The sequence below is a fragment of the Gossypium hirsutum genome, chromosome D09, assembly GCF_007990345.1.
Source record: "Gossypium hirsutum isolate 1008001.06 chromosome D09, Gossypium_hirsutum_v2.1, whole genome shotgun sequence".
NCBI lineage: Eukaryota > Viridiplantae > Streptophyta > Magnoliopsida > Malvales > Malvaceae > Gossypium > Gossypium hirsutum.
In genome coordinates, this window is record NC_053445.1 from 51,109,610 (window position 1) to 51,136,143 (window position 26,534).

The window sequence follows — 26,534 nt, forward strand, 5'->3', positions numbered from 1 at the left end:
GCACAAAATGTGTTAGCTCACTCTTAGGCCTCATTCGGGCCCTAAGGTTAATAAAAGACTCAATTTGCACATTTTATTAATTTAGCGAAAACTTGCAAAAACATAATTAATACCTAATGAAAATGTTTGCTTTAAAGCTCCTAAAGTGTGGAAATTAGTTTAAATTGCTACACCGAATTATGGCAGATCAGATACCATTTAACAATCATTAACTTATTCCAAACACACTTAAACCTAGACTAAAACATGCCAAAAACTCACATATATCATACATTTCAAAAGCTTATCCAATGTACCCTCAATGGTTCCACAATTAAACATCTAAAATGATTCAAAAACAAGGTTATAATTCCACACTTTAACATATAACCTTTATACCAAAAAGACCATTTCATTCTCATGCCATTCCACCACAAATTAACATTTTAAAAACATATCCAAAATGACCATAAACTATACAAACTTAACCATTTACAAACCAAGCCAAATCCATAATTGCAAATAAACACAATATGATCAAAACAAACCATATCAAAAAAGCATTTGACCATAACTATGCTCATCATAAGCACCAAAACATCCAAGGACCAATACTATACTTAAGCCATATACATGCGAAATACACATATATCATTTAACCATTTCCTTCATGTTTCAATTAACCAAAAGCCATTTATCAAAAGGCATAACACACACATGAGCTTGACACCATTTCAGAACAAACCAATTACCAAATTAACATTTAAACCCTATTACACTTAAGTCTTATACATGCCATTTATAACCTTCTTGCCAAAATAACCTTAAACTACTAAAATGATGGAGGGATAGTGTGATGGTGCTCCAACGAGATTCCAACTGAATGAGCTTCGGATGATTTACAAGACAAAGAAAAATAACTATGTAAGGAACTAATACTTAGTAAGCTCGTGTAAAGGAAAAGTAAACTTATCAAACATTTTAAGTTAAACAACCAAACATAATTTCATTATGTCATAAGCCAAATTTTCCTTTCCTATATAGATCACCTCACATGGTTAGTTGATGTAACATTTCATATATAAATACAATCAAAGCATGGTATAAAACATATCTAACATTTCACTTTCGTAATCCATCTCTCATACACATACATTAAACCAATTTTTCCCTTTCAATTGCACCTTTCTTCATAATTCATGTCATTACTCAAAAATCATAGTTCATTTCATTTACATACCTTTTCTTTTTTAACCAATTCATTGCTCGTTGAACCAAATATAATAACATTGAATATTTAGGATAATACTCATATAACCATTTAATTCTCTAAAAACACCACAAACATAACTAGATAACATATTTATAGACATATGAAACATATAATTACCAAAGCATTAATATTCATTATCAAACTATACTAATCAAAGCATTCATCTTATATTCATACTTATGATACATATCTCACCTGAAACATGTTACCTAAATAGTGGATGGTTGAAAGATGAGACACTGACCTTTTCATTGCTATCCTTTTCGACATTTTCATTGATATCTTTTTTAGATAAGATCCTTTTCAACCTTTTCATTTGATATCCTTTTCGGATAACACCCTTTTCAACCTTTTCATTTAATATCCCTTTTCGAATATATCCTTTTCAACATTTTCATGTGTTATCCCTTTCGGGTAACTCTCTTTTCAACCTTTTCAAGGATTCGGGAATTTCGAATGTAGTGCCACGGTGACTTTCAACCATGGTCTTTTCATTTTCGAGTATAATACCATGAGGTATTTCAATCATAGTCATTTCTCTTTTTTAAAATCAAATCAATCAAATAAACAATTTCATAAACACATATATAAAGCTATCAATTAATCTTATAAATTCAAATGTAATATTTTAAAATGAAACACGAACTTACATCGACAAAAAATAGTTGTAAAAGCGAAGCCGACAACTAATCTGACACATTAGCTTTTCCTCGGTTTAGATTCGTTTGATTCGTTTCTTGATCTAAATAATAATTTCATTCAATTAAATAATTTAAATAGCTTAATATCATTAATTCTAGCTTATAACCCACTTTAATATGAAATTACCCCTAACATTTTAACTTTTGTGCAATTTAGTCCCTAAACCCAAAACTTGCAAATTCACCAATTTTAAAGAGAAATCCTACTAGCCGAATTTACTAGGGGTTCCATACAGCCCATATTTCCCACCATTTCACACTATTTTCATTGAATTTTCCTATTTTCACAAATGGGTTCTTAAACACAAAATTATTAAAAATTACTTAACAAAGCACTTATATTTAACTACTAACCTTAATAATTTATCAACTAAATTCACAAAAACTTCAAACTCATTCATGACAAGTCTCTAGAATTTTAACAGTTTTACAAATTGACCCCGGGCTAGCTAAATTAAGTTAATACGAGCTTGAAAATATAAAAATTACTAGAAACGGAACAAAATATCATACCATGCAACAGAATCAAGCTTAGCCAAACCTCATGAATGCAAAAATTGCGTTTATTCTTCCTAATTGTTTATGTTATAATTTCAATTAAATTACTAATTTGCCATTAAACAACCATAAAATATAATTAGAATGTATGTAATAACTGTACATTATACATCCAAGGGTCAAATTACCCATTAAATCCTTTCACTATTATGTCTTTATTAAATTAACACCTTTAACTTATAGTAACATACTTTTGCATATTTTACAATTTAGTCTTTTTTAATTAATTAACTATTTAAAATTTAAAATTTCTTAACCAAATTTTAATATGACCCTAATAACACTCCGTAAATATTTAATAAAATATTTACGGGCTCAAATTATAGAAACAAGGTCTCGATACCTCATTTTCTAAAACCACTTGACTTCAGGGATATATTGCTGGAATCTAATTATTCGTTCAAATAACATAAATTATCAAATCAATTTCTATTATAACTATTTGACTCGTAAATATTAATATTTACAAACTCGTTTATCGAATTTGTGACCCTAAAACTACTATTTCTGACCTACTGAAAAACAAGCTGTTACACATCTACCACAACTTCCAAGACTTTCTAGTGACCAATGCTAGCAAGACTCGAACAATTGTGATCTTTGCCACCGGACTAAATGTTTAATCCATCCCCATATTTTTGAGAGAAACCCCGAGCAACAAGTCGAATCTTATACCTTTCAATCGACCCATGTTTGATTTCCGTTTAGTGCCTTAATCTCTTCTTCCATAGCTTTCTGCCACTCAAGGCTTTGTGCTATTTTTTCATAAGTAGATGGCTCAATAGGTATAGACTCATCTATGCAATTAGCGTGGGGTTAAACACTTCTCTATGCATATTTTTTAAATAAAATGATTAAATTATCATCGAATAATGTACCTTAATTTTATAATTTTTCCTGGCTATTGACATAGTCAAGAACTTAAATAATAGTATAGATATTAAAACACACGAATTATATATAAAATTAAAAATATTTATGGATTTTTATTTCACATATAAAATTAGTAAATTAGCACATATGTTTATTTATTTATTAATTATTTGTTAATGTATATGTTAAAAATTATTTCAGAAAGAATAAATAATGATTAGCACTTTCGAGTCTCCACAAAAAATGTCAAAAATGATATTTTCTTAATATTTTGAAAATGGGTTTAAAAGGATTTTATATATAAAATTGGGTAGTTGAAAATCAAATAAAATGTTAATTACGATTTGTTTCTATATCTTTATTTTATTCGTTTGATTTTGTTTATATTTTGTTATGGTGTTGACATATCAATTTCTAAATTATTGGACCTTTTTGTAAATATTATATTTAGCCTTTTGGAATCAATTTCTTTAATCAATATATATATATATATATATGAGAGACTGCGTGTAATGAAGCGATGATTTTTGTTCTCAAATTTCTTAGTTTTTCTTTTGGGTATAAAAATTAATATCCATACTATTCATTTTAAATTTTTAAATAATATCAGGAATTTAATTATTTTTTTGTATTTTAAAATTTTAAATACAGGAAAGAAAATACATAGTACATATTAGGGATAAAGCAAAATAATAAGACTCGTAATTTCAATATCTCAATTTTCCTAAAAGAATTAACTGATTTAAACATTAAAATTGTTAATGAATTTAAATATTTCAATATCTCAAACTGAACTTCAATAATGATGTATTTTATATTTGGACGAATTTAACCGGACCAAAGTTATTGTTTATTAATATTTTTAATTTAAAATTTAATTATAAAAATATATTAATATTAATATTAAATAATAATCGATGTTGACAAAATTTTAGAGATGTTTGATTCGTTGAATCTTAATTACGTTTCGTCATAAAGTTATGCAATTATTCGGTTCATTTTGCTGGAATGTAAGATTTATGAATTTTTTTTTGTTCAATAATAAGATTATGTGGCTGGTTGATGAAATGTACAATTGACTATAGGCATATTTTACTCAATTGTTTTTATTATAAATTTTGTTTTTTTTTAACAAGTTTAGTTCATTTAATACTTTTAGTCTCAATTTTCATAAAATTAATATTTTTTTATTTTTACATTTTATTATAATTTACATATAAATAAGTATTTGACATTGAAATAAATTTATGAATAATAATTATAATAATTCATGAAAAGTTATTGCAACACCAACCATAATCATAATTAATATATTAATAAATAAATTATAAAATAAAATAATTATAATTGTAATATATGACATCTATTGGTTCAATGCAAAAAATATATATTTGTTTTTCATTAGTCTCCGACTTTATTTGAAAAAAACAAGAGATAAATTGGTCTAAAATTTAAGATTATGCCCATAATCCACGATAACCTAAGAAATGGACTGCAATGATGTTACACTCTATATTACATATTGAGAATATTACGTAATATGATGACTAAAATATTGACAATCTAAACACTATAATCTCATTTTAAAATATCACATTACAAACCATAATATTATATTCGACGAACCAAACCCCCTTTTAAGATCTCATTCCTCATGGCATAATATGATCCACACCATGCTTGCAAGCACTCGTGTGGTTGGAAACTATTGAGTAAGAAAATTAAGAAAGTAAAAATTCAGCCCAACTTTTGGATGATTTAAGAAATAAAAATTAAAAAAATTTAACTGCTGTTTTTATATTTTATATTTAAAAAAGTAAAAATAACTTAAAAAGATTTATATAATATGATTTATTTATTTGAATTTCCTTTTAATAATATCTAAAAAGCATAAAACAAAAACTCATTTAATAGGCTTCTTTTTTTGAGAAAAGTACCTTTTTTCACTAGCTTAGCTTAGCTCCCTCTACTTTTTGTCTCGTAAAGACAACATCGTCGGCGCACACGGCTTGCAATCAAAGAAAGAACGAAAAGAAGAAAAATGCAATTTCTTATCAAAACAAAAATATATTGTAAAATTCAATTTGATTCAGTTTAATGAAATTCATTTAAAAAGATTTCAATTATAATATAGAAAATGATATTTATCAAAAACAGCGGGACGAATGGGAGAGAAAGCATAGAAAGGGAAGACAAAACATATGGATACTTACTATACAAGAAGGGCCTAATGGAAACATACAATGCAAGTAAATTTTTCCACCACACAAAAGTCCTACACTGTCCTTTTTTAAAACCACCTCAACCTCAACCTCAACCTCAACCTGAAAACTACAAACTCTTTTTCAGTACAAAAATGTACTGAAAACAAAAAATGAAAAAATGGGTACCAACATTTCCAATGTGCATCCATGGCAGCCTGCATCAACCAACTCAAATCAATATTTCTCCACAATTTCACAACAATCTATAATTTCAATATATATATTACATAAAATAACCATATCTATGTTACTCAAACTAAGGTGTCTAACAGGTACGGGTTAAGTTTTTCTTGTATTTGGAGTCCTTATATCCCCGTACCAATATCCAAATATATGTTAGAAATGGGTATTGATACAAATACTTCAAGCAAAATGAAGAATCAGAGCAGCATAGATGCTTGTCATTTCCAGCATGCTTATTGCAATATGAATAATAAATGTTACATACCTAGATTTTTCAGCGTCTCCGATGTTGGTAAGGCAGGCAACGACATCTCTGCAGCAGCAGGAAACAACCATTAGGACGCTAAGATGAAGCACACAAGGCAATTATGCTCCTTTATTGAATCCACACTTCAATTGTGTTGATCCCTTCCAGATAAAAAGCAAACATACAAAAGCCATTTTTTATCCTCAATCAATTACCTGGAGCACAAAGAGACAAGGATGACATTGAAGATGATGACGGCCACGGTGCTCCAATGTTGTCAGTCAAGTCGCATGTAAAGCTGTAGCCCGTCGAATTGTCAAATATCACATCTGCTGGTAAGCTTCGTAATAGGCATCCTAAATATGTAGACAATACAAAAAAAATTTCAGGCCATATGGTACATTCTGATTTCACACACATAGACCATCTCTATTTTTAGCCAATGCATGTGTAAATGTGGGGGGATAGGAAGAGTAAGAAATGTGACAAACCTTGTTGTCCGTATGCTGTCGTAGAAACCGCCCATAGGAATTAAACAGGCAGAAAGAAGAAAACCTCAATATCAGATAAAACAGCAATACAAACAGAGCAAAATGGACAATGTTGTAGAAGAACATAAAAAAGAATACTGTACCTTGGATACTAAAATCTTTTAAGTCAACATCACAAAGCTCATAAACATTTGTCATAACTCCGCCTTTTCTTAATATTGATCCAAACATAGTTGCACAGACAATGGCTTGCTTGTTTGTTATTAACATTTGCTTCTGTATCCCCGCAATGTATGTATTTAATGAGCTACAACAGGAAGGGCTGGGAGCAGCTATGTTACGGCATGCCTTAATTACTTCTGATGGCTGGTTAAATTCCAAAGGGCAAACTGCAAATTCAAAAAATAATTATCCTGTTGTAGGCAACATAAAAAACTGGCAAATAATACAAAACAAATGCTACAATATCTTGCAATGCAAATGGAAAATAACTATCCGAATTCAGAGAAGGAATAAGAAGTTCAGGATAATGCCTAATGGACCAACATTAAAAAATGAATAATCATATCCAAAAACCCCACATCTGGAAATGTGTTGGAACGGGTACTTAAAAAAGAGCTGGAACAACATAGGAACCAACAATAAAGAAGAAAAAATATATCATGTAAAACACAAATGATGAAGGTGATTTAAACCGAAATCTACAATCCATTCAGACTACCTACACTGCCTCTACTTTCAATTCTTTCACCAAATGATGGCTCCATACAATATAAAATCATCTCGACTTGAACTGTCCCAAGGTAAAATACACACCCAAGCAAATTTGCAAAGAAGACTTGGGTAACACATAAACAACCAGAACAGTTGATAAAGTAATATTGAACAACAATCAGGCAAGATATACAGAAACTGTACCCTTGTTGACCTTGCAGGCAGATAGTATTCTGAATGCAGAGTTGGCCATATCTGGCAAGAGTTTCCTTGAAAGATATGAATATACCACCCCTTTACAGTCATTAATGGCATCCATATGACTAGTCTCCCCTAATACAGTTTTATCATCATTGAGCATCATTTGTGTTCCAGAAATCTGTAGAGCAGCTTCCATAATTGCAGGTTGGCAAACCGGCCTGCAGCACTCCTTTAGAGGATCAACAGTGCTGCAAGCCTCTAATAACTTGCTCGTATTCACTGTTTTCTCAAAGGTATTAACATTCTTCACCGGACAAGAACCACCTGTGAGATTTGATGATTTTACAGAACATACCGTGGGTATTGTCTTGTTGGCCCCTCTGCTAGCTAAGATACTAATGACATCTGAAAAACAATCATTAGCAACAGCATTTCCCAAGACCAACTTATCAGAATCGATGCCATAACCCTGGAAGATGTGGAGTAAACTACCAAGCTGTGGACAACATATAACATTTCCTACAAGTGCTGCCAAAGGTAGAGAACAATCAGATGCTGTTTTCCCCATGATATTCGAGATAGCAGAAAAATTTACAGGGCACCTTCCAGTTAAATTTGGTTCATATGTTGTGGGGAAACTTGGGTACATGGGTGGTACAGATTCGTCAGGAGAAGGGTATCGTGGAATGACACCAGGGGATATTTCTATAGGTTCAAATAATGCAGTAGTCGGTGGATTAGCTAGCTCAGACGTGGAAGGAATGTGACTAGGGTCATGCAATGTGGCAACATCTTGGAAACTCGATAACCAAAAAATGAATATTAATAACTGTTGGCATAGGGAACCTGAAACCATACACAAGTCACATTTGTATCAATAAAGGGATAAATATTCAAAAGATAAATATAGTAAGTTCTGGAACGAAGGTTAAAGTTTAATGTTAAAGTACCATGTATACGTTTTGCCAGTAAGGTAAACACAAAGAACAAAACTAAGAGATCTAGGCCAAACTCAAAATTATAATAAAACATAATGATGGCTAACCATTAACTCGGGGAAATTACTGTAATTACTTACTTCTTCATTGTGACTCCTCTAAGATTCCCTATAAGTGTGAACTTCAAGTAAAAATTTATCATCCCGAACAAATTAAAAAATACATGGTTCAACTTGACAATAAAGGAGAACTTGCCCTATATTCATAGAAATATTCTCTTAAAATTAAGAAAAAAGCCAACTCAAAACCTTCATAACATAAAATTTATGGACCTCCACCACTTTTTAAGCAGCACAATGTCATGTCTAAAGCTAAAGTTAAGTAGATCCAATTAGGCAATCAAACAACTTGCCTTTAACACGGCTAACACTCTGAAAGCAATCCATAGCTCTTCTAGCCTTTTGCCACCATTGGGTCATGCAACTGAAAATGCTCTTGTAGCTCTCTAACAATGATTGCAGCAGTGCGGTAAAGCCTATATCAGCTTCAAGTGTTAGAGCAAGTTCAGGAAAGAAAACCAATGCCCAATAAGAAATAATGTAAAACTAAATGTAACTCTTTATCCTTGCAACAAAAACAGCACCACGTGTCAAACTTTGTAGGAGAAAAGCAATAAAATAAAGCATAAACATTGATGAAAATTTTCATATCCATAGGACCATAGCTATTACAGCTGCATCACACTGTATCATCACCCTACCTGCAAGTTTCAATTCTGTACATTTACATTATAGTCACGGGCATTTCCAGTTTAGGCACTGTCTGATTGTAAGTAAAAACAATTAGTTACGGACTCAGTGAGCATCTTTTTACCTCCTTCAACTCTTTATGCACCATACAAACAAAGTAAGGCTTAACAACTAAACTAGTACTACAATTCAACCCACACTAGAAACTTTCCATCTAAAGCTTGTAATTAGAACAAGGGACTCAGACACTCCAGAATCAACAATCAAGCCAGTCATCAAAGTTTTAACTATGACACTCTTCCAGAGCCCCTCAACCTCACAATTTTCTCCCTCTTCACCCACCCAAAAACCATTTTATCTCAGTTCGATTACAGCCAGAACCACACCTAGACAAGCTCTATAAGGAATCTACCTAAACTCCAGACAGAAGAAAAAAGATGGAAATAGTACTTTCTACGCCATTTTGTTTTTTCATACTTTTCCAAAATTAACGAATCCCACTTAAATAGCCTCACAACTGCAGTAAATTACTATCAAGATCTTTTATTTGCTGAAGACAAACTATGGAGTAGACATATATTAACAGAAACTCTAGCTTAACTCAATCAAGCAATTAATTAAGCTTAATTTAGAACATTTAGAAACAATATTTTAGTTCTTCCATCACATCAGCTAAAACAAAGAGTTACAAATCTAAGTAAAATTGGATAAGAATTGTTTAACCCAGGTAGTGATCAGCTAAAGTTCAACTTTCTTTTCCATTTTTTAACAGGATTTCGTTAAGGAAACCTAAATCTACCGCGGGGGGGGGGGGGGAATACCCATTTTCCTTTTTTCCCCAGACAATTTCTTAGATTAGCAAACAAACGAGTAAGCAATATATTAAGCATAAACAACAAAACTAAACCATATAAACACATCAATCTTAAAAAAGCAAAAATATAAAAAAAAAACCCTGAAAACAAACTAAATCAAGAATCAAACCATAAAATTTTCTCAAATCTTACCATCTGTCCCAAGACGAAATTACAGTATCTCAAAGAAAAAAAATTATAACTGAAGCAAACCAAGCTCACCAGATTAAGCGTCTAAAAAAAGGAAACCAATAAAAAAAAAGAGAAAAAAATATCTGAGCTCAAACTTCTACTTCACTCTTCTCTTACCAAACAATGAAGAGTTAGCTCAAACAACTCCAAAAAAGAAAAATCACCCAAATTTCCTTACTTCTTGGTAAGCACAAACCCCCCAAAAGACCAACAAAAAAAATCCACACTTATCCAAATTTCCTTCCTTTTTCCAGCATTTTCTTAGCTACCAAACACTGGAAAAGAAAATAAAAAAGTTACCTGAAGATGTGGAACACATAACATATTCCGGTGAAAATTGAGAGGAAGAAAGTTATCAAATCAAAAAGGAGGGTTGAATCGGTGGGTGAAAAAAAGGATTAAATTTTATGAGTATTATTATTTATTTTCTTAATAATTTTTGGGAAACCTAATAAATAAATTACTCAAAATGAGAGCTTTTTGTTTGTTAGCTTTCATTTTTCCTAGTATTATTTCTATTTATTATTATTGAGGAAGTCTTTCATTTACCGAGTGAGTGAGTGAGGCGAGTCAGAAATGGGGTCGCTGCTACCGAGTGGTGGCAAACTTTACTTTCCTTTTTCTGGTCTCGGGTTCGGGTTTTTCTTTACCCGACTCGTTCTAATATTTTTTTCTCCAAAACATCTCATTAACTAAATATTATAAAATTCAGTTGAAAATTATGTATATGTACTTAATTATTTTTAGTTTTTAGAATCTAATAAAAATTAAACCAAATAATAATTATTAAAATTTTGTCACATTTATTATTTATTTTTTAATTTAAAATTCGATTCAAAAAAAATTAAAATGTATTCATCCAGTTAAAAAAATAAAAAAAATAAAATATCCAAACTCGAATTTAAAAGTTTTGGATCCAATTATTGAGCTATTTTCTACTTTTTAATAGGAATTCATTAATTTATAGTAATAATAAAATAGTCAAATACTACTAGTTCATCTTCATTGGATACCTTTTTAGACGTTGAAAGTTACCCAGTTCTATCTTTTCCATGTTCCGTTCCGTCATCCCGTTACAACATGAAACGATTTCACACTATACTAAAGAAAATAATAGGACACGACACAAACATGAGAAAAATAACAAAAAAGGGTATAACATGAATAAAAAAGATGAGAATATAACCCGAATTATGAACACGTCAAGAATTTATATTAAGCTCGATATCGAGTTCTTGAACAGAAAAAATTGCTTGCCTAGAGATATTTTCTTGCAAGAGCACCAACTTTTGTATTGAAATGTGATGATGTAATGCGGGAACCAGGCAAGTAGAGTGGATTAAGAAGACTCTGCAATTACCAGATAATGAAAACATCGATCAGGCAATGTCAGATGTGAGCGTGCTTCATATAGCTAAGAAGATGAGTTAACAGGAGCAGGGAACAATGGTTACCTTTATATAAAGCTCATGAACCTCTTGGAAAAAGCTTTTGATTCCATCATCGCTACGAGAGTCGTGAAGTAGCATAAATCGTGTATGTATAATGAAGTGAAGGAAATGGATTGGTTTAGAACTATAAACAGGCGATACTCAAATGACAATGAAAGTTATCGAGTCATGAATATTCGAGTCAGTTCAGTACATGTTTAGGATATGATCATCTGTAACATAAACCGATACCACCAAATCATTGAATTTGTCAATTGTTTTCAAGATCCTGCAACAGTATGATGAAAGAAATATAGCACAAGTTTCTAAAGTTGCCCGGAATATACTGACGTTGATGTATTGTGAAAAACAGAACTCACATGGCACTAGTGGTCCATGCAAGATCTTGAACAATATCCAGAGCTGCTTGTAATATGAATTGTGGCAGCTGAGCAGCATCTTCTCTCTGCATTAAGAGATTCAGTCAGTGAGACGGAAACAAACCATGTAATTCAGACTCAAGTGTAAGTGTTTGATATGAGCATATGTCTAAGGAATAAATACATTGGAAGAAGTGGAGAAACATCATACTTTAGCAGCAGAACCCACTTCAGCTTCATATATTGGGATGTCATTTCGGCTCGCGATGATAAAACAAGCTGCAGTTGTCATCCTTGAGGTATGGGAAGATCAATTCTAACATCAAAAAGGGAGAAAAAAACTTATGCCATATGGTACATAGAATGTGTAATACATCCGTAGAAGTGTACCAAAGAACAAGCAAAAGGGTAATCAGGCTCAAACCGATGACTTCCAACTTATCAAGATGACACTCTACCCGTAAGTTATATACCCTTTCCATGCCCTCATTAAGAAATAGAACTGACTATGCCTAAGATAAAGGATCAAAAAACTCAACGACCCCACTATTCTTGAGGCTTTCTTTTTGCAGTATTACGGATACAAAAACAATGGAAACGATTGGATTCAACTGTCAACTGCTCTAATTGGGAATAGGATTGACTATGGATTAAAGCCTGGTTCTTGAGGTCATCAATACATAGATTATATTGTCTCTGTTTGTTTGAGTGTGGCATTTGTGATGGTGTGCGCACATGTAGAGATAGCAGATACGACAAATTCTCCTTCGCAGCAACTTGTATCACTTTTATCTGTATAGCTTTAATGAATGTTGAGTTCAAAAGGTTGTAGGTAAAAGCACAATTGTACCCAAAATCCTCTCTTTAAAAGAAATTTTGAAAATCCATAATATAGATAAACGTTCAGTGATTTTTTAAAATTAATGAAACATAAACAAGAACATCAAAATCACACAAAGTAACTTTCTTTTTGGGTTATATTCCAGCTAAGAAGAACATCAGTTTAGACATATCGGGGAAGCGTTATCATGCGAGAAGCTGCAATTGGATTGAAATATCTCCAAGCTTTGCGACGTTAATCCAAAATATGAATCTGAATCTAGACAACCCAGATCATAACTATATAACATGAACATTATATTTGTATACACCAAAGAAAAAAAATTAAAATGGGTAACTGTGTAATTGATGCAAACCTGAAATCAGGATTTTGGAGGAAGTGGAAACGATAGGAATACAGGGAAACAGAGGTGGAACTCCGATCTCAAAATCAGAAACTTGAAAAACTCAAAGCAAATACAACAGACTCGAATCGAATGCCTTTGAACTCACTAGTATGGTAGATTTTTTTAAGGTAAAATTACACCATTAGTCACTAAAAGATGGGTAAGTTTTAGTTTTGGCCACTTAACTAAAAACAAATTACTATTTGATCACCGAACTATTCGAAAGTTTTCATTTAAGCCATTGAGTTGTTAAGTTTTTTTTTTTTTAAGTTCTACTAGCGAGCTTCAAGCGACTATTCGGCGATCAATATACATTGATCAATACCCGTCAACGAGTAGAAGAATATACTTTAGATCCAAGTCAATCTGATGGTCAATGTTGAAGATTGGAGAAAAAAATTGTTTGAATTTTGGTTTGTAGATTCGTGATGTCTAAAGCTGTTTCATGAAAAAATAAAATTGAACTGTATAAGAGAAGGGGAAAAAGAGCTTTCAACCGGTGCAAACAGTGCGAATAGAGAAAGTCATACAATATTGATTTTAAAAAGTCCAGTGACTTAAATGAATACTTTCGAATAGTTCAACGACCAAATTGTAAATTTTTTAGTTAAGTGACCAAAACGAAAACTTACCCATAATTTAATGACTAATGGTGTAGTTTACCCATTTTTTTAATTATAATTTTTTGGATAAATTAGTAAATTATTAATAAATTTACAGTTTGGTCACTTACTTTAAAGTAGAGGTGATCATGGGCCGGATTCGGGCTAGGCACAGACAAAATTTTAGGCTCGATTTCTAGGCCTGGGCCCAGCCCGGCCCAAAATATGGGCCTAAAAATTTGTCCAAGCCTGGCTCGAAAGAAAATTGCTAAGCCTAGCCTGGCCCGGCTCATATTAAATATATATTTAATATATAAATATATATATTTGATTAAAAATAAAATATATAATTCGGGCCTGGCCCAGGCCAAAAAAGTTTTATTCGAGGCCCAACTCGTTTTCTAAACGGACCTCAGTTTTTTGCTCAAACTCATATTTAGGGCCTATATTTTTACCCGAACCCTCCTATTTTCGGGCAGGCCATTGGGCCGGGCTAGGTAGCCCAACCCATGATCACCTCTACTTACTTATCTCTAATAATAACTTTGATTTAAATAGTTAGAAAAATTAATCGATTTTTATTTTTAATTACTATTGAATCTATCTAACATTAAAGGTGATCATGGGTTGGGCCACCCGGCCTCGCCCGACGGCCTGCCCAAAAAATGGGAGAGTTCGGGTAAAAATATAGGTCTGAAATATGGGTTTGAGCAAAAAATGAGGCCCATTTAGAAAACGGGCCGGCCTCGGGTAAAAATTTTTTGGCCCAGGCTCGGCCTGAATTATATATTAAATATATAATTTTATTTTTAATCAAATATATATATTTAATATGGGTTGGGCCGGACCGAGCTTAGCAAATTTCTCTCGGGCTGGGCTTGGACAAATTTTTAGGCCCATATTTCGGGTTAGACTGAGCCCAGGCCTAGAAAACGGGCCTAAAATTTTGTTTGGGCCCGACCCGAACCCAACTCGGCTCATGATCACCTCTATCTAACATCACTTGAGTTGAAATTTGTTTGGAGGGACCAAAATTAAATTAGAGACAAAATGCAAAAAATTCAATCATAAACTTATAAATTTATAATTTCTAAAACAATTTTGTAATTTTAAATAGTTTAAATTAAATTTTAGTTTAACTTTTCAAAATTTAAAGTAGTTAAAATATAAAATTTTCATTTTGGGGCAGGGTTTCTTAATTACCCTTGAATTTAATTACTCCAATACATAAAACTTTGGTCTTCTTTGGTCTTTATTAGAGATGATTATGGGTCAGGTCAGGCCTCAACAAATTTTAAGTCCGAGTTTAACTCAAAAAATGAGTTTAAAATTTTATTTAAGTCAGACCCGAATAAAAATGCTAAGACACGAGCCCGACTGTATTAAATTTTTTATAATATTATTTTTATATAAAAATAAATTTTAAAATATAATATACTACATATATTAAAATAAATTAAAATAAATATTTCTCAACCAAATGGTAATAAATTTAAAAAGATATTTATATTTAAATAACACTAAAATAGATTTAATTTAACAAATAAATACATCTGAAATAATAACAAAATTAATAATAAAATAATAATTATACAATATCTAAATAACAATAATATAATAACGATATAATAACAAAATCATAACCACAAAACACAATAATATATATATATATTTACAAATTCCAACCGAACTTGAATAGGTCGAATAACCCAAACCATGATAAGTTGTAACCTTTACCAACTATACCGAAAGCTGGTTTTAAAACATCTATCACATGTGATTTTATCCTAAACCTAAATTAATTAAACCTTAGGGTTTATACATATACGTATGTATATTATTTTAAGGAAGGCCACATCCTATACTTTTCAACTCATAACTCTTTATTACAGTAGATATAAACTTTAAACCCATTCAACATATTTAAGAAAAAAAACCCAATTGAACAGAAAGAAGGAAACCAGAAACAATCTTCAAATTTGGACAAGCATGGGGAGGAGCAGTTGGAGCAGAGGAGTGGGGAATTTGAGATCATTCATAGGTAATTCAATGGGAGGTCTTAGAGGAGGTGCCAATTTAGCTTCTTGGGTTGTTGCTGGAACTCTCGCTTATTTCCTTTGGGTGAAACCTTCTCAAGATCTCAAAAAACAGCAACAGGTTTCTTCCCCCTATCAATTCAGCCAAATCCAACTTAATTTTCCTTTTCTTTTTCCTCGTTTTAAACAAAGGATTTATTGTTGATTTTGTTAGGAAAGGGCAGCTCTTGCAGCTTCGGATCCTTATCGCTATATAGAGAAACGAAAACCAATCCCTGATCCCCAGGTGTTTGATTAAATGCCTTTTTTTTTTGCTTTTATTTCAAATATTCATTAAAATTAAAGCTTATTTTTCGACTTTTTATGTGAATGGATGGCAGGAAAATGGATTGATATACGGCAACAAGAAGAAAACTGATAGTAAAACAGAGGAATAATGTCTGATATTACCATTTTGTAAGTTTGGGTTTTCTCTTATAAGTTTCCTGAAGTTATGGGAATCGGGATGGAATGTTGATCGTGTAGTATTAAGTATGATAATCTCATGATAGCTAATTCATTATCCACTGTACTTGGAGGCACTTTTAACATCCATTACCATTCCTTGCTACAAATTGGAACAAGTACTGTGATTATCAGCAAAATAAGTCAATAAGAGTTTCTTAATACAACCCGTGGCTTCTTTCCAATGGCCCTTTCTTTAGGGTATGGGAGATTTGTGTGGTGAAAGGGTGATCGTGGGTTGGGCCATTTTGAGCTCAGATCATATTGAATTCTGAGTGTTTTCTGTCCCGATTGAGTCGAATTCAGCTGTTTTCCAATCATGTTATTTTGAGTTTGCATCTGGTTTGGGTTATTATGTGTTTTGATGGGTAGGTTTAGGGTTCGGGTTTTTTCAACTTCAGATGTTCGATTTGGTGAATTCGGATTTGGACAGTTCGAATTCTTTTTGTCACTTACAATTTATGGGAAGGGTTTTAACTTTTCAACCATCAATTGCATGTTTCCTGAGATTCTCAATCTTTCTCATTTAACACAATCAATTACTAAACTCTAATAATATGCATTACTGCATGCTTAATGATTCAATTATTAAGTACAACTTTATATAGAAATGTATGCCTATATTTAGACACTGATTTTACATTGGTGGTTTGTGGCTGTGCCACTAAGAATTGATGTCATCTGCAATCATTTGGGCACTATGCATATAGGTAAAAACAAAGATGTGAGACGGCTAAAATTGTTGTGGATATACATGCTGTTGTTCGGATTTTTTCATTCTTTCTTTAAGTACTTGTGTTCAGTCTTCATATCTGATACATATTTGGGGATGAGTTTAAGGGTATGATTATCGATATATATGAGAAAACTTTACAAAACAAAGTTGAGTATATTTGTGGGGGGGCATATATTCATGTGACACTCAGCGGATAGAGGAATTTATTTGTTTTATTTTAGATGTATTAATAGATGCTAAGATTTGAATTAGCATCTCAGTTTTGCTGAGTAACCATGTCAAATTTGCCTAAAAAATGGTTAAACTGAAAGAGAATGGTTTATGTAGTTGAACTCAAAACTCAAGTAAATTCATATATAGACGAACCGTAAAACATACAACTGTGTTTTTAATCTTCGGACAAAAAAGTCAGAATTTACTTGTACTCTGCCATGTGAATTTAGTTCTTGCACTTTAATTTAATGAATTTTAATCCCTGTACGTTTTAAATTGGTCAATTTTAGACCTCGTACATTTTGAATTTTGAAATTTTAGTCCTGACGCAGATGTTAGGAGTAAAACTTTGTTACTAGATTTAATTTATATTCTCCAATCGAATCATTTTTTTCCTTATATTTATTAAATTTCGAAATTTTAATCTTGACGTAAAATCTATCAATTAGCTTCTTCTTCTTTTCGAATAATTCGTGAAAATTACTAGTCAATTGATAAGACGCATATGATGATACGTTTGTTTTATTAACAGAATTTAGTTACTAAAATTTTAAAAATATAGGGATTAAATTAAAGTTGAGAGGCTAACAGCAAAGTTCAACCATTAAAAAACTAAATTGGATGTTTTTGAAGCACTTACTCGTTTGATAGTGGGTGAAACTATGAAAGCTAAGTGTTGTAGGATTTTTCTTATAATACTATTTTGGTTGATTTTATGATTGTTCTTGGGACATGTCCCTGTTGGGAATAGGAAACCATGAAAAGGCTAAATTCCAACTCTTTAACTTTTAGTTTATACTTCATTAAATCCTTAATATTGTTGCACTGGGATCGAGTTGGAAAGGGAATATATTATCTTCCTATTTAAAGGTTGAGAAAATATATAATAAGAATCTATAATGTGATTGATGTTTAAAAATTTTTAATTTATGTTAAAAATAAAGTCTTTACATAAAAAATTTCACTTGAAAATTAACGGTTTTTTAAGTGTGAAAATTCATAATAATGAACAAAATAATTCAAAGATATCTAAAATATTTTAATAACCATAATGGGTTCTAGCCCATCCACTATGTCCTAAAAAAACCATGGAAATGTTTAGAAGGTTTATATTATTCCCTTTTTAACATCGTGTTATATGCATTAGGGTAAATTGCAATAGTAGTCACTTAACTTTCTTTCCTATTTATCTAATTATGAAAAGTTATAAAATAGTCATCTAAGTATTTAATTTTATCTTTTTTGGTGTGACAGTTTTTAAAATTTGCATAATAGCAACTTTAACCCTTAACATTTAACATTGTATAATTTGTTTTTTTAGTAGTTTTGTTTTTCTTTGTAACCCTTTCACCTACAAAACTTAAAAAAATAAATTTATCCGCTAAATTTGATTGAAAATATACAAAAAAAATAGAAACACCAAAAAATTCAAGATAATAATTTTTATCTTTTATCATTCTTTTTTTTAAAAAAAAAGAGAGATCAAATTACACAATATGTAAATATTAAGGGTTTTTTTAGAATCAAGACTAAATTGACATAATTTATAAATGTTGAGGATTAAAGTTATTATTATGTCAATTTTAAAAGCTGTGACCTTCAACTAGCTGGTGACAAAAAAAGACAAAATTGAATAGTTTATAAATTTTAAGGTATTAAAGCAAATTTTTATCATTTTTGAGAAATTAAAGTGTAATTTTACTATTATTAATTTAAAGTTTTATAAATTACAAAATGGGGAGGGGCCGGCCCAAAACTAAAAATTCACTTCACGATAAGTAACATCCACATCTCGAACTTGTATAAAACCCAGACCATGTCTGATCAACCAAATTATTCTGTTTAATAAGATTACATTTTTTCTGTCATCCAACAGTAACCAAAGTTAAAACTAGATTTTAAGTACTCAACACGGATTCAAAGTGAAATCTAGCATCTTAGATTAGGCCCTGGATCCACACCAAGCTGGTTACAATAATCGATATAGTACTCGACCCGTCGCTCAACGGTGGCTGGGTTTCCACCATCGCACTCCAGAGCTCCATTAATGGCACGAATGGTTGCCCCGAACCCTTGGCTTATCACTGGTTGAACAGAGTTCACCCAGTACCAGACGGCGGTCTTGAAGGAGATAACTGGGTCGGTGGCGACGGTTTCAGGCGAGTTGAGTCCATCGAAACCGATGCTCTCGCCAGCTGGTCCGTAGTTGAAATTCCAGGATAGTTGGATTGGTCCTCGGCCATAGTAGCCTTTGTTAGGGTTGCATGGATATTGTGTGTTGGTTTCATCACAGTAGTCTCTTGAGGCCCCGTTTATCTCTTCTATGTAGCAGAAATCTGTATCCACAAAATGATTTTGCTGCTTAATTACTATGAAACAACCTTGAAACAAGCTTATGCTCATCAATTTTTAAACGTGCATGTATATAGCAAGTCCCTCATCAAATTAATTTCTTTATTATTAAATAGATTAATTTAATCAATATATTATTAAAAAGAATCAAATACGACTAAATTAAAACAAAATTAACATTTAGTATTTAAAAATAAGATTAAAATTATTTTTCATTTATACTGTTAACTTCAAACAAAATATTTGTTTGCAAAATCATAAGATTTCATAAATAACTTTGTTAAATAGTAAATAATGTTTTTTAAACCGTAATTATTAACTCTGTTTTATTTTGGTCTTATTTAATTCTTTTTATTAATGAAGGGATTAAATTGATCCGTTTAATAATCAATGGACTAATTTGATCCAACTTCAACATTTTAAAAATTTAAAATATTTTAATTAAAACCTACAAAAGTTTTGAAAATTTTAATTAAACCCTTTAAAACTTCTGAAAATTCTCATTAATTTCGTCAATTTAAAAAATTAATTAGACCCTATATTTTAATGAAAATCCTAATTAAACTTTTAAATTTATAATAAAAAAAAGTTTATTAAGCCCAAACCTTCATGCATGTTCCACCACTAAAAAGCTTAAACAACTTAGTTTTCATCTTGAATCAGGATTAAATTTAAAAAATGAAATTCAATCCAACTCAAGTAGAGTTTAGAGCCTTGAATTTCAAGTGAAGCTGGAGCTTCTTACAAGTTAGCTCAACTAGTCTGGACTCTACGGCAACACAGCAGTTCATACATACATGCATGCAAAGCATTAAATCCTCCAAAGTAAACTCAATCATAAGAAGAAAAAAAACAAAGAGACAAGGAGCTTACGTCCAGTTTCGTGCGTGACATGCGCAAAGAAAGCTGCAATTTCACGATTAGAATCATCAACAGTCCCAATCCTTCCGAACTGAGGATAAGGACCCAATGCTTCAAGAAACGCCGATCTCGTGTAAAAATTCTTCCCTTCACAACTGTCTTCTGCAACATCCAATATCCCATTAAAGAACTCCGGTGTAACAATATCCGCCACCAAAACATTGTTCAGAGCTGGCGGCGGATTACAAGGACCCTGTTGACACCCTGTGCCGCAATAATCATCGCCGGTTCCGCAATACCCCCAACGGCTACAACATAAACCTTCTGCACAACCACAGTTTTGAGCCTTTACCGCCGTTGCTCCGGCGGAAATAATCGCTGCCAGAAGAATGGTAAGTAAACGTTTCCTCATATTGGGTTCTTTGGCGAAGTGAAGAATGGAAGGGGTGATAGTGTGTGGATGGAGAATAATGGCGTGGGATGGATTGATATTTATAGCGTTTTTAAATGGGCGGCGTTTGAAAACTGAAAGTCAAAGATTTGAGATGCAGTGTTTCCAGAAATGGCCGTGGCGTGGGCGAGTGGTCTGACTTTGACTTAGTGCGCGTATCTATGCTTTTCGCTAATATGAATGATTAACACCACTAAAAAGTACTTTTTTGAGTTATTCAACGCCATTATCCATCTTTGACTCAGAAATCTTGTTTAAGTTCATTAAATTTGTTTACACAATAATTAAATCTATGTACAATGCGTGCACTCAATTAATTAATTTTTTTACAATCTATATGTAATAAAATAAAATCAAAATTCATTTTATAGAAATAATATAAGCACAATCATATTGATTGCTAAAAGGGATATGTGTAGGGATGATGGTTAGATTTTAATCTGGGTTTATAATTTCAGAATCTTAAAAAACGAGATTTTTTAAAATTTTCATTATTTTGCTAAGGCTATTTTAATATTTAAGCCAAATTAAATCAATAAAAAATAAAAAAAGCACATATTAGTAGAAAAGTCATTTCCATTAAATATTTGGAAAGATAACACCGTCACAATTAATGACGATGGCTGGTCAAAATTATTTGCTATCTAACCATGGAATTATTTGGTGCTGAAGGTTTGTTATTTAAAAAAGTCACATCTGTTTATCATTGTCAAACTCCACCCTCCAAAATTATTATGTCAAAATATTCTGTTCATTTATCTCATATATATTTAATTTATTTTTAAGGCACCAATTATATATATTAAATTTAAAAACATACTATAAACTTATTATAAAAAATTATGTACTGTTTAAGAAAGTCACCTAATAATTAGATTTCAGTGTAATTGCTTGTAATTACACAAGAGAATCAACCATTGTAATTAGTGAGTCTCACTGAATTGGGTATAATTGGAACACCCTGATTACACTTTTTAATTCTTAAAAAAAAGTGAGAATTAGAATATTTATACAGGTAATTACACCCAAATTTAATTTTTTTTATATAAATTATGTGTTTAAAATATAATTCTTCGTATAAACAAAAGATCATGTAATTTTAAAAATTATTTTAAACATTAAAAAAAAATAGTAGTGAAGCTTTGACTCAATGGCAAGATTAAAAATTTTGAGATTTTTTTTAAGAAATTCAAAGTCTCACCTTATGTAAATGGTGAGTTTTTTCATAGGTTTATTCTATTTATAGTTGGTTTGAGTTTAACTAGTTGTTGAGTAATTTAATGCAATTTTTGTAGTGATTTATTGTGATTGTTGGAACTTCAAAAAAAAATGGTCATATTTATAATTGTCATATTTTGTAATTATTGAGGGGAGACCGACTACTTTTATTGAAGTCTTTGAAGTATCATACATTGAGAATCAATAGACCTCTCAATGAGTTAATCGGTATTATCTTTAATCGAAGTTTTGTCTCTTAACTCTATGAACAGTCTTAGTACTTGCGGGTGCTTGAAGATGTAGTGGAATAAAAAAAGTGAAAGCCCCTTGTCAAATCAGACCATCCATGATGACTTGATGAAGTGGTAGCATACTTGACCCATGTTGCCATTTAAGGGCATGAATTCAAACCCTACTAAGGATGAATGCTCATGTCTCATTGGTAGGTAGTTATGTACCACTCACGATTCGATACTTTGAACCTGTGATTTCTTTAGTTAACCTCAAGCACTTGAGCTCTCCATCAAGTTAAGAAAATATTTTGAAGGATTTAAAATATATATATTAACCTCCTTTCTTAATGACACAAAACTAAAAGAGAATCACGATCATAGCAGCCAAACACTTGTTACATCCACTGATATCAAATTTCTGCCGAACATCCGCATCTCGACCTTGTATAAAACCTAGACCATGTATGATAAACCAAATTCCTAGGCCATGTATGATAAACCAATATCTTATTATTAAATTAAACGGCAATCCATTCATATAAGATTACACTTTTTTCTTTCGTCCAACTGTAAGCAAAATAAAAACTAGTTTTTCAAGTACTAAACACATATTCAAAGTGAAATCTAGCATCTTAGATTAGGCCCTGGATCCACACCAAGCTGGTTACAATAATCGATATAGTACTCGACCCGTCGCTCAACGGTGGCTGGGTTTGCACCATCGCACTCCAGAGCTCCATTAATGGCACGAATGGTTGCCCCGAACCCTTGGCTTATCACTGGTTGAACAAAGTTGACCCAATACCAGATGGCAGTCTTGAAGGAGATAACTGGGTCGGTGGCGACGGTTTCAGGTGAGTTTAGTCCATCGAACCCGATGTTCTCGCCGGCTGGTCCGTAGTTGAAATTCCAGGATAGTTGGATCGGTCCTCGGCCGTAGTAGCCTTTGTGAGGGTTGCATGGATATCGGTCGTTGTTTTGATCACAGTAGTCTCTAGAGGCGCCGTTTATCTCTTCTATGTAGCAAAAATCTGCATCATTTTGCTCCTTAATTACTATGAAATAATGATGAAACAAGCATACACTCATGTAGATAAAGATCCTTTGTAAATTATTCAAGATTTAGAAAGTTGAATTCTAATATCCCAAGATTAGTTCTTGAATTTAATTGAGTATATATATTTGTTTATTTTTAATTAATATTAACAAGAATTTATTATGAAATTTTACCAGATAAAAGTAGCTCATTCAAATCTAATAGAGAGCTTAAGGGCGGAATGTAAGAGCAATTACCCCTTCAAAAATTTAGAAAATTGTAATTAAGCTATTTAAAATCTTAAAATATTTTTAATTAAGTTTTACAAAAGTTTTAAAATTTTTAGTTAAATCCTTAAAAATTTTTAATTAGACTCTAATGTTTTTAAAAATTTTCATTGAACACTAAATTCTTTTTGAAAGATCTTAATTAACCCCAAAACTTAATGCAATATTCCACTTGATTCTTATCTGGAATCCAGACCAAATTTTAAAAATGAAATTAGATTGAATTAGAGAGAAATTCAAATCAATCTCAAATTTCTTAAAATTTCAGTTCCATTAGTCTCGATTACACTCTACCTACGGCATCATAACCCTTCCTGCATGCATGCAAAGTATTAAATCCTCCAAAGTAAACTCAATCATAAGAAGAAAAAAACAAAGGAGCTTACGTCCAGTTTCGTGCGTGACATGCGCGAAGAAAGCAGCAATTTCACGATTAGAATCCTCAACAGTTCCAATTCTTCCGAACTGAGGATAAGGACCCACTGCGTCAAGAAACGCCGATCTCGTGTAAAAATTCTTCCCTTCACAACTCTCTTCCGCAACATCCAATATCCTATTAAAGAACTCCGGTGTAACAATATCCGCCACCGAAACATTGTTCAAAGCTGGGGGGGCATTACAAGGACCCTGTTGGCACCCTGTGCCGCAATAGTCATCGCCGGTTCCGCAATACCCCCAACGGCTACAACATAAACCTTCTCCACAACCACAGTTTTGAGCCTTTACCGCCGTTGCTCCGGCGGCAATAATCGCTGCTAGAAGAATGGTCGGTAAACGTCTCCTCATATTGGAAAAATAACGAATAATTTTTTTTTTCTTTTTCAAAGTGAAGAACGAAGGTGTAATTGTGTGTGGATGGAGAATAATGGCGTGAAATGAATTGATATTTATCGAGTTTTTAAACGTATGGCGAATGAAAAAATTGCATTTCTAGCTTGGGCTTTATTAAAAAAAGGTTATTAAAAAATTTTACCAAAATATTTATTTTACTAATATTTTTAATACTTTACCAGAGTTCCCACTTCCCAGAAAGGGACGTGGGATGGGTCTGACTTCGATCTCTTCTACATTTTGTTTTTGGATTATCAACTCATCCATTCATTCATTAGTTTGAATAATTTAATTAAAAAATTATTAAAAATTAAAAAAAAAAGTTTGAATTGATTTAAACTTAGGGCCAGTTTTTCATTAATTTTAAAAAGTGCTTTTGAAAAGTGCTTTTGAGAAGTAATTTTGAAAAGTTTAGTTTAAAAGTTGAGTGTTTAGCATTGTTGTCAAAAAGTACTTTTGAGAAATAAAATGTCCATTTTAGACATGTTATTATCAAGTAACAAATATGCATTTAAATAATATTTAAATTAGTTGATATTATTATCTTTTAGTAATAATATAAAAAAATTATTATAACTTGTTGTTAATATTTTAATATATAAAATATAAATTGTAAATATTTTTAAGCAATAAATATTAATTATTTATAAAATTTAATTAGAATATATAAACTATATTTTAAATATTTAAATATTTGTAATTAGTATTTTAAAAAATATTTTTTTATTTTTAATTAATGATTTTAACACAATTATAATTAAACACCAAGAAAAAAATAAAAATATATACTATGTTATTGGATGGGTGAAAAAGTAATTAAGCACCAAAAGTGTTTTTGGGAGAGGAAAAGCTAAAATTTTTAGCTTCTCCTTTTCACATAAATTAATATTATTCTCTAACTTAATAATCCAACGGATACATCCGGTCTCACTCAAATATGGTGGATGCTTTTGGCTGATATGAATGATATTACAAACTGTGAATTAATGTTGATAAATGTTGTTTTGAATTATTCAAACTTTTATGGCCATCTCAGAGTCAAAACTTTTGTTTAAGTTGATTAATTTTCTTTACCTAATAATTACTTTTACAATTTATATGCAATAAAAGTATAGTTTCAGTCTTTGTTTGATTAGTTGTTTTATTTCTGTTGCTAGGGGATCTTGCAGAGTTAGTTTTATTGATTTTAGTAGAGTTTATTGTATCTGTAAGTTTTTGAGACTAGAATGGCTTGGATGACTTGTTAATGATTGAGCAAAAGAAAAAAAGTTTCGGGCAATAAAACAATTAAAAATATGTGATTAATTATACAAAATAAAATAAAACGGATTAAATGATGTTGATTTGATTGAAATGACGAAGTTGAATGTTTGATAATTTAACTTACATCATAAAAAATAGATTTATGATAATTTTTCAATTGAGTTGAGATGGTTGATGCGTGACATTAATTTACTCAAAGAGTTTATTACAGTAGAGAGAATTTAATTAGTCCGAAAATTATTAGCTTAACGAACCCCGTGTATTGACATGATGGCTAGTGTGTGTGTTTATCAACTCAGTTATGGCCTGAGTTTGAATTGCGCTATTAAGGCTCCTTCACTAAAAAAATTCTTACCTTAATAATAAAACGTTTGCAATTTGCATGGTGGAGGATTAACTAAAATCAATTAATAATTTACCTAATTAAGAGGTTAAAGTTAAAAGTGAGTTGATATTAGGGTTTGGCAATTTCAGTTTATGGAGTAATTACTAATCGTTCTTAATTGTTTTTTGTCCATATTTTTTTTAGAGTATGCTGGTAATTACACACTTAATTATAATTATAAGGAATTTTATTTTCTAATCGTAAAGCTCGTCACCCATGAAGATGATGATGTCAAATGCTGCAAAATTTTGGGTGAAATTACTTGATGGAACT

At 31.3% G+C, this 26,534-nt stretch overlaps 4 protein-coding genes and 1 pseudogene across 5 annotated transcripts; 1 reads left to right on the forward strand and 4 right to left on the reverse strand.

The window, feature by feature from the left end:
- Positions 1-5,566: 5,566 nt before the first annotated feature.
- On the reverse strand, positions 5,567-10,789 carry LOC107890553 (uncharacterized GPI-anchored protein At1g61900). 2 transcript variants are annotated; one of them, XM_041101287.1, is made up of 8 exons: positions 10,518-10,789; positions 8,835-8,957; positions 7,488-8,330; positions 6,713-6,958; positions 6,570-6,584; positions 6,294-6,434; positions 6,097-6,144; positions 5,567-5,803 (listed from the first exon to the last, which is right to left on the reverse strand). In XM_041101287.1, the coding sequence occupies exons 1-8, from the start codon at positions 10,534-10,536 to the stop codon at positions 5,730-5,732; spliced, it is 1,509 nt and encodes a 502-aa protein (XP_040957221.1). In that variant the 5' UTR covers positions 10,537-10,789; the 3' UTR covers positions 5,567-5,729. The 2 variants fall into 2 exon arrangements, with proteins under 2 accessions (XP_040957221.1, XP_040957222.1); XM_041101288.1 differs by lacking the exon at positions 10,518-10,789 and adding an exon at positions 10,179-10,451.
- A 428-nt stretch (positions 10,790-11,217) lies between these two features.
- Positions 11,218-13,330, reverse strand: LOC107890554 (transport protein particle 20 kDa subunit-like; annotated as a pseudogene).
- A 2,218-nt stretch (positions 13,331-15,548) lies between these two features.
- LOC107890556 (uncharacterized) lies at positions 15,549-16,562 on the forward strand. The gene is made up of 3 exons (XM_016815042.2): positions 15,549-16,012; positions 16,106-16,177; positions 16,272-16,562. Exons 1-3 carry the CDS (start codon positions 15,845-15,847, stop codon positions 16,326-16,328), a joined length of 297 nt encoding a protein of 98 aa, XP_016670531.1. The 5' UTR covers positions 15,549-15,844; the 3' UTR covers positions 16,329-16,562.
- Positions 16,563-19,163: 2,601 nt separating this feature from the next.
- Positions 19,164-21,022, reverse strand: LOC107890557 (endochitinase EP3). Its single transcript, XM_016815044.2, has 2 exons — positions 20,570-21,022; positions 19,164-19,680 (listed from the first exon to the last, which is right to left on the reverse strand). The coding sequence occupies exons 1-2, from the start codon at positions 20,967-20,969 to the stop codon at positions 19,274-19,276; spliced, it is 807 nt and encodes a 268-aa protein (XP_016670533.2). The 5' UTR covers positions 20,970-21,022; the 3' UTR covers positions 19,164-19,273.
- Positions 21,023-22,951: 1,929 nt separating this feature from the next.
- LOC107890558 (endochitinase EP3) lies at positions 22,952-24,866 on the reverse strand. The gene is made up of 2 exons (XM_016815045.2): positions 24,169-24,866; positions 22,952-23,490 (listed from the first exon to the last, which is right to left on the reverse strand). Exons 1-2 carry the CDS (start codon positions 24,566-24,568, stop codon positions 23,084-23,086), a joined length of 807 nt encoding a protein of 268 aa, XP_016670534.1. The 5' UTR covers positions 24,569-24,866; the 3' UTR covers positions 22,952-23,083.
- Positions 24,867-26,534: the final 1,668 nt, after the last annotated feature.

Coding starts and splice junctions, on each gene's coding strand:
- LOC107890553 (XM_041101287.1), bottom strand. Junction 8,331..8,834: donor GAGTGTTAGCCGTGTTAAAG/GCAAGTTGTTTG, acceptor GTATGGTTTCAG/GTTCCCTATGCCAACAGTTA. Junction 6,959..7,487: donor TGCCTGCAAGGTCAACAAGG/GTACAGTTTCTG, acceptor TTGAATTTGCAG/TTTGCCCTTTGGAATTTAAC.
- LOC107890556 (XM_016815042.2), top strand. CDS start 15,845: ATGGGGAGGAGCAGTTGGAGCAGAGGAGTGGGGAATTTGAGATCATTC. Junction 16,013..16,105: donor ATCTCAAAAAACAGCAACAG/GTTTCTTCCCCC, acceptor TGATTTTGTTAG/GAAAGGGCAGCTCTTGCAGC. Junction 16,178..16,271: donor AACCAATCCCTGATCCCCAG/GTGTTTGATTAA, acceptor AATGGATGGCAG/GAAAATGGATTGATATACGG.
- LOC107890557 (XM_016815044.2), bottom strand. CDS start 20,969: ATGAGGAAACGTTTACTTACCATTCTTCTGGCAGCGATTATTTCCGCC. Junction 19,681..20,569: donor TGTCACGCACGAAACTGGAC/GTAAGCTCCTTG, acceptor TTGTGGATACAG/ATTTCTGCTACATAGAAGAG.
- LOC107890558 (XM_016815045.2), bottom strand. CDS start 24,568: ATGAGGAGACGTTTACCGACCATTCTTCTAGCAGCGATTATTGCCGCC. Junction 23,491..24,168: donor TGTCACGCACGAAACTGGAC/GTAAGCTCCTTT, acceptor AAAATGATGCAG/ATTTTTGCTACATAGAAGAG.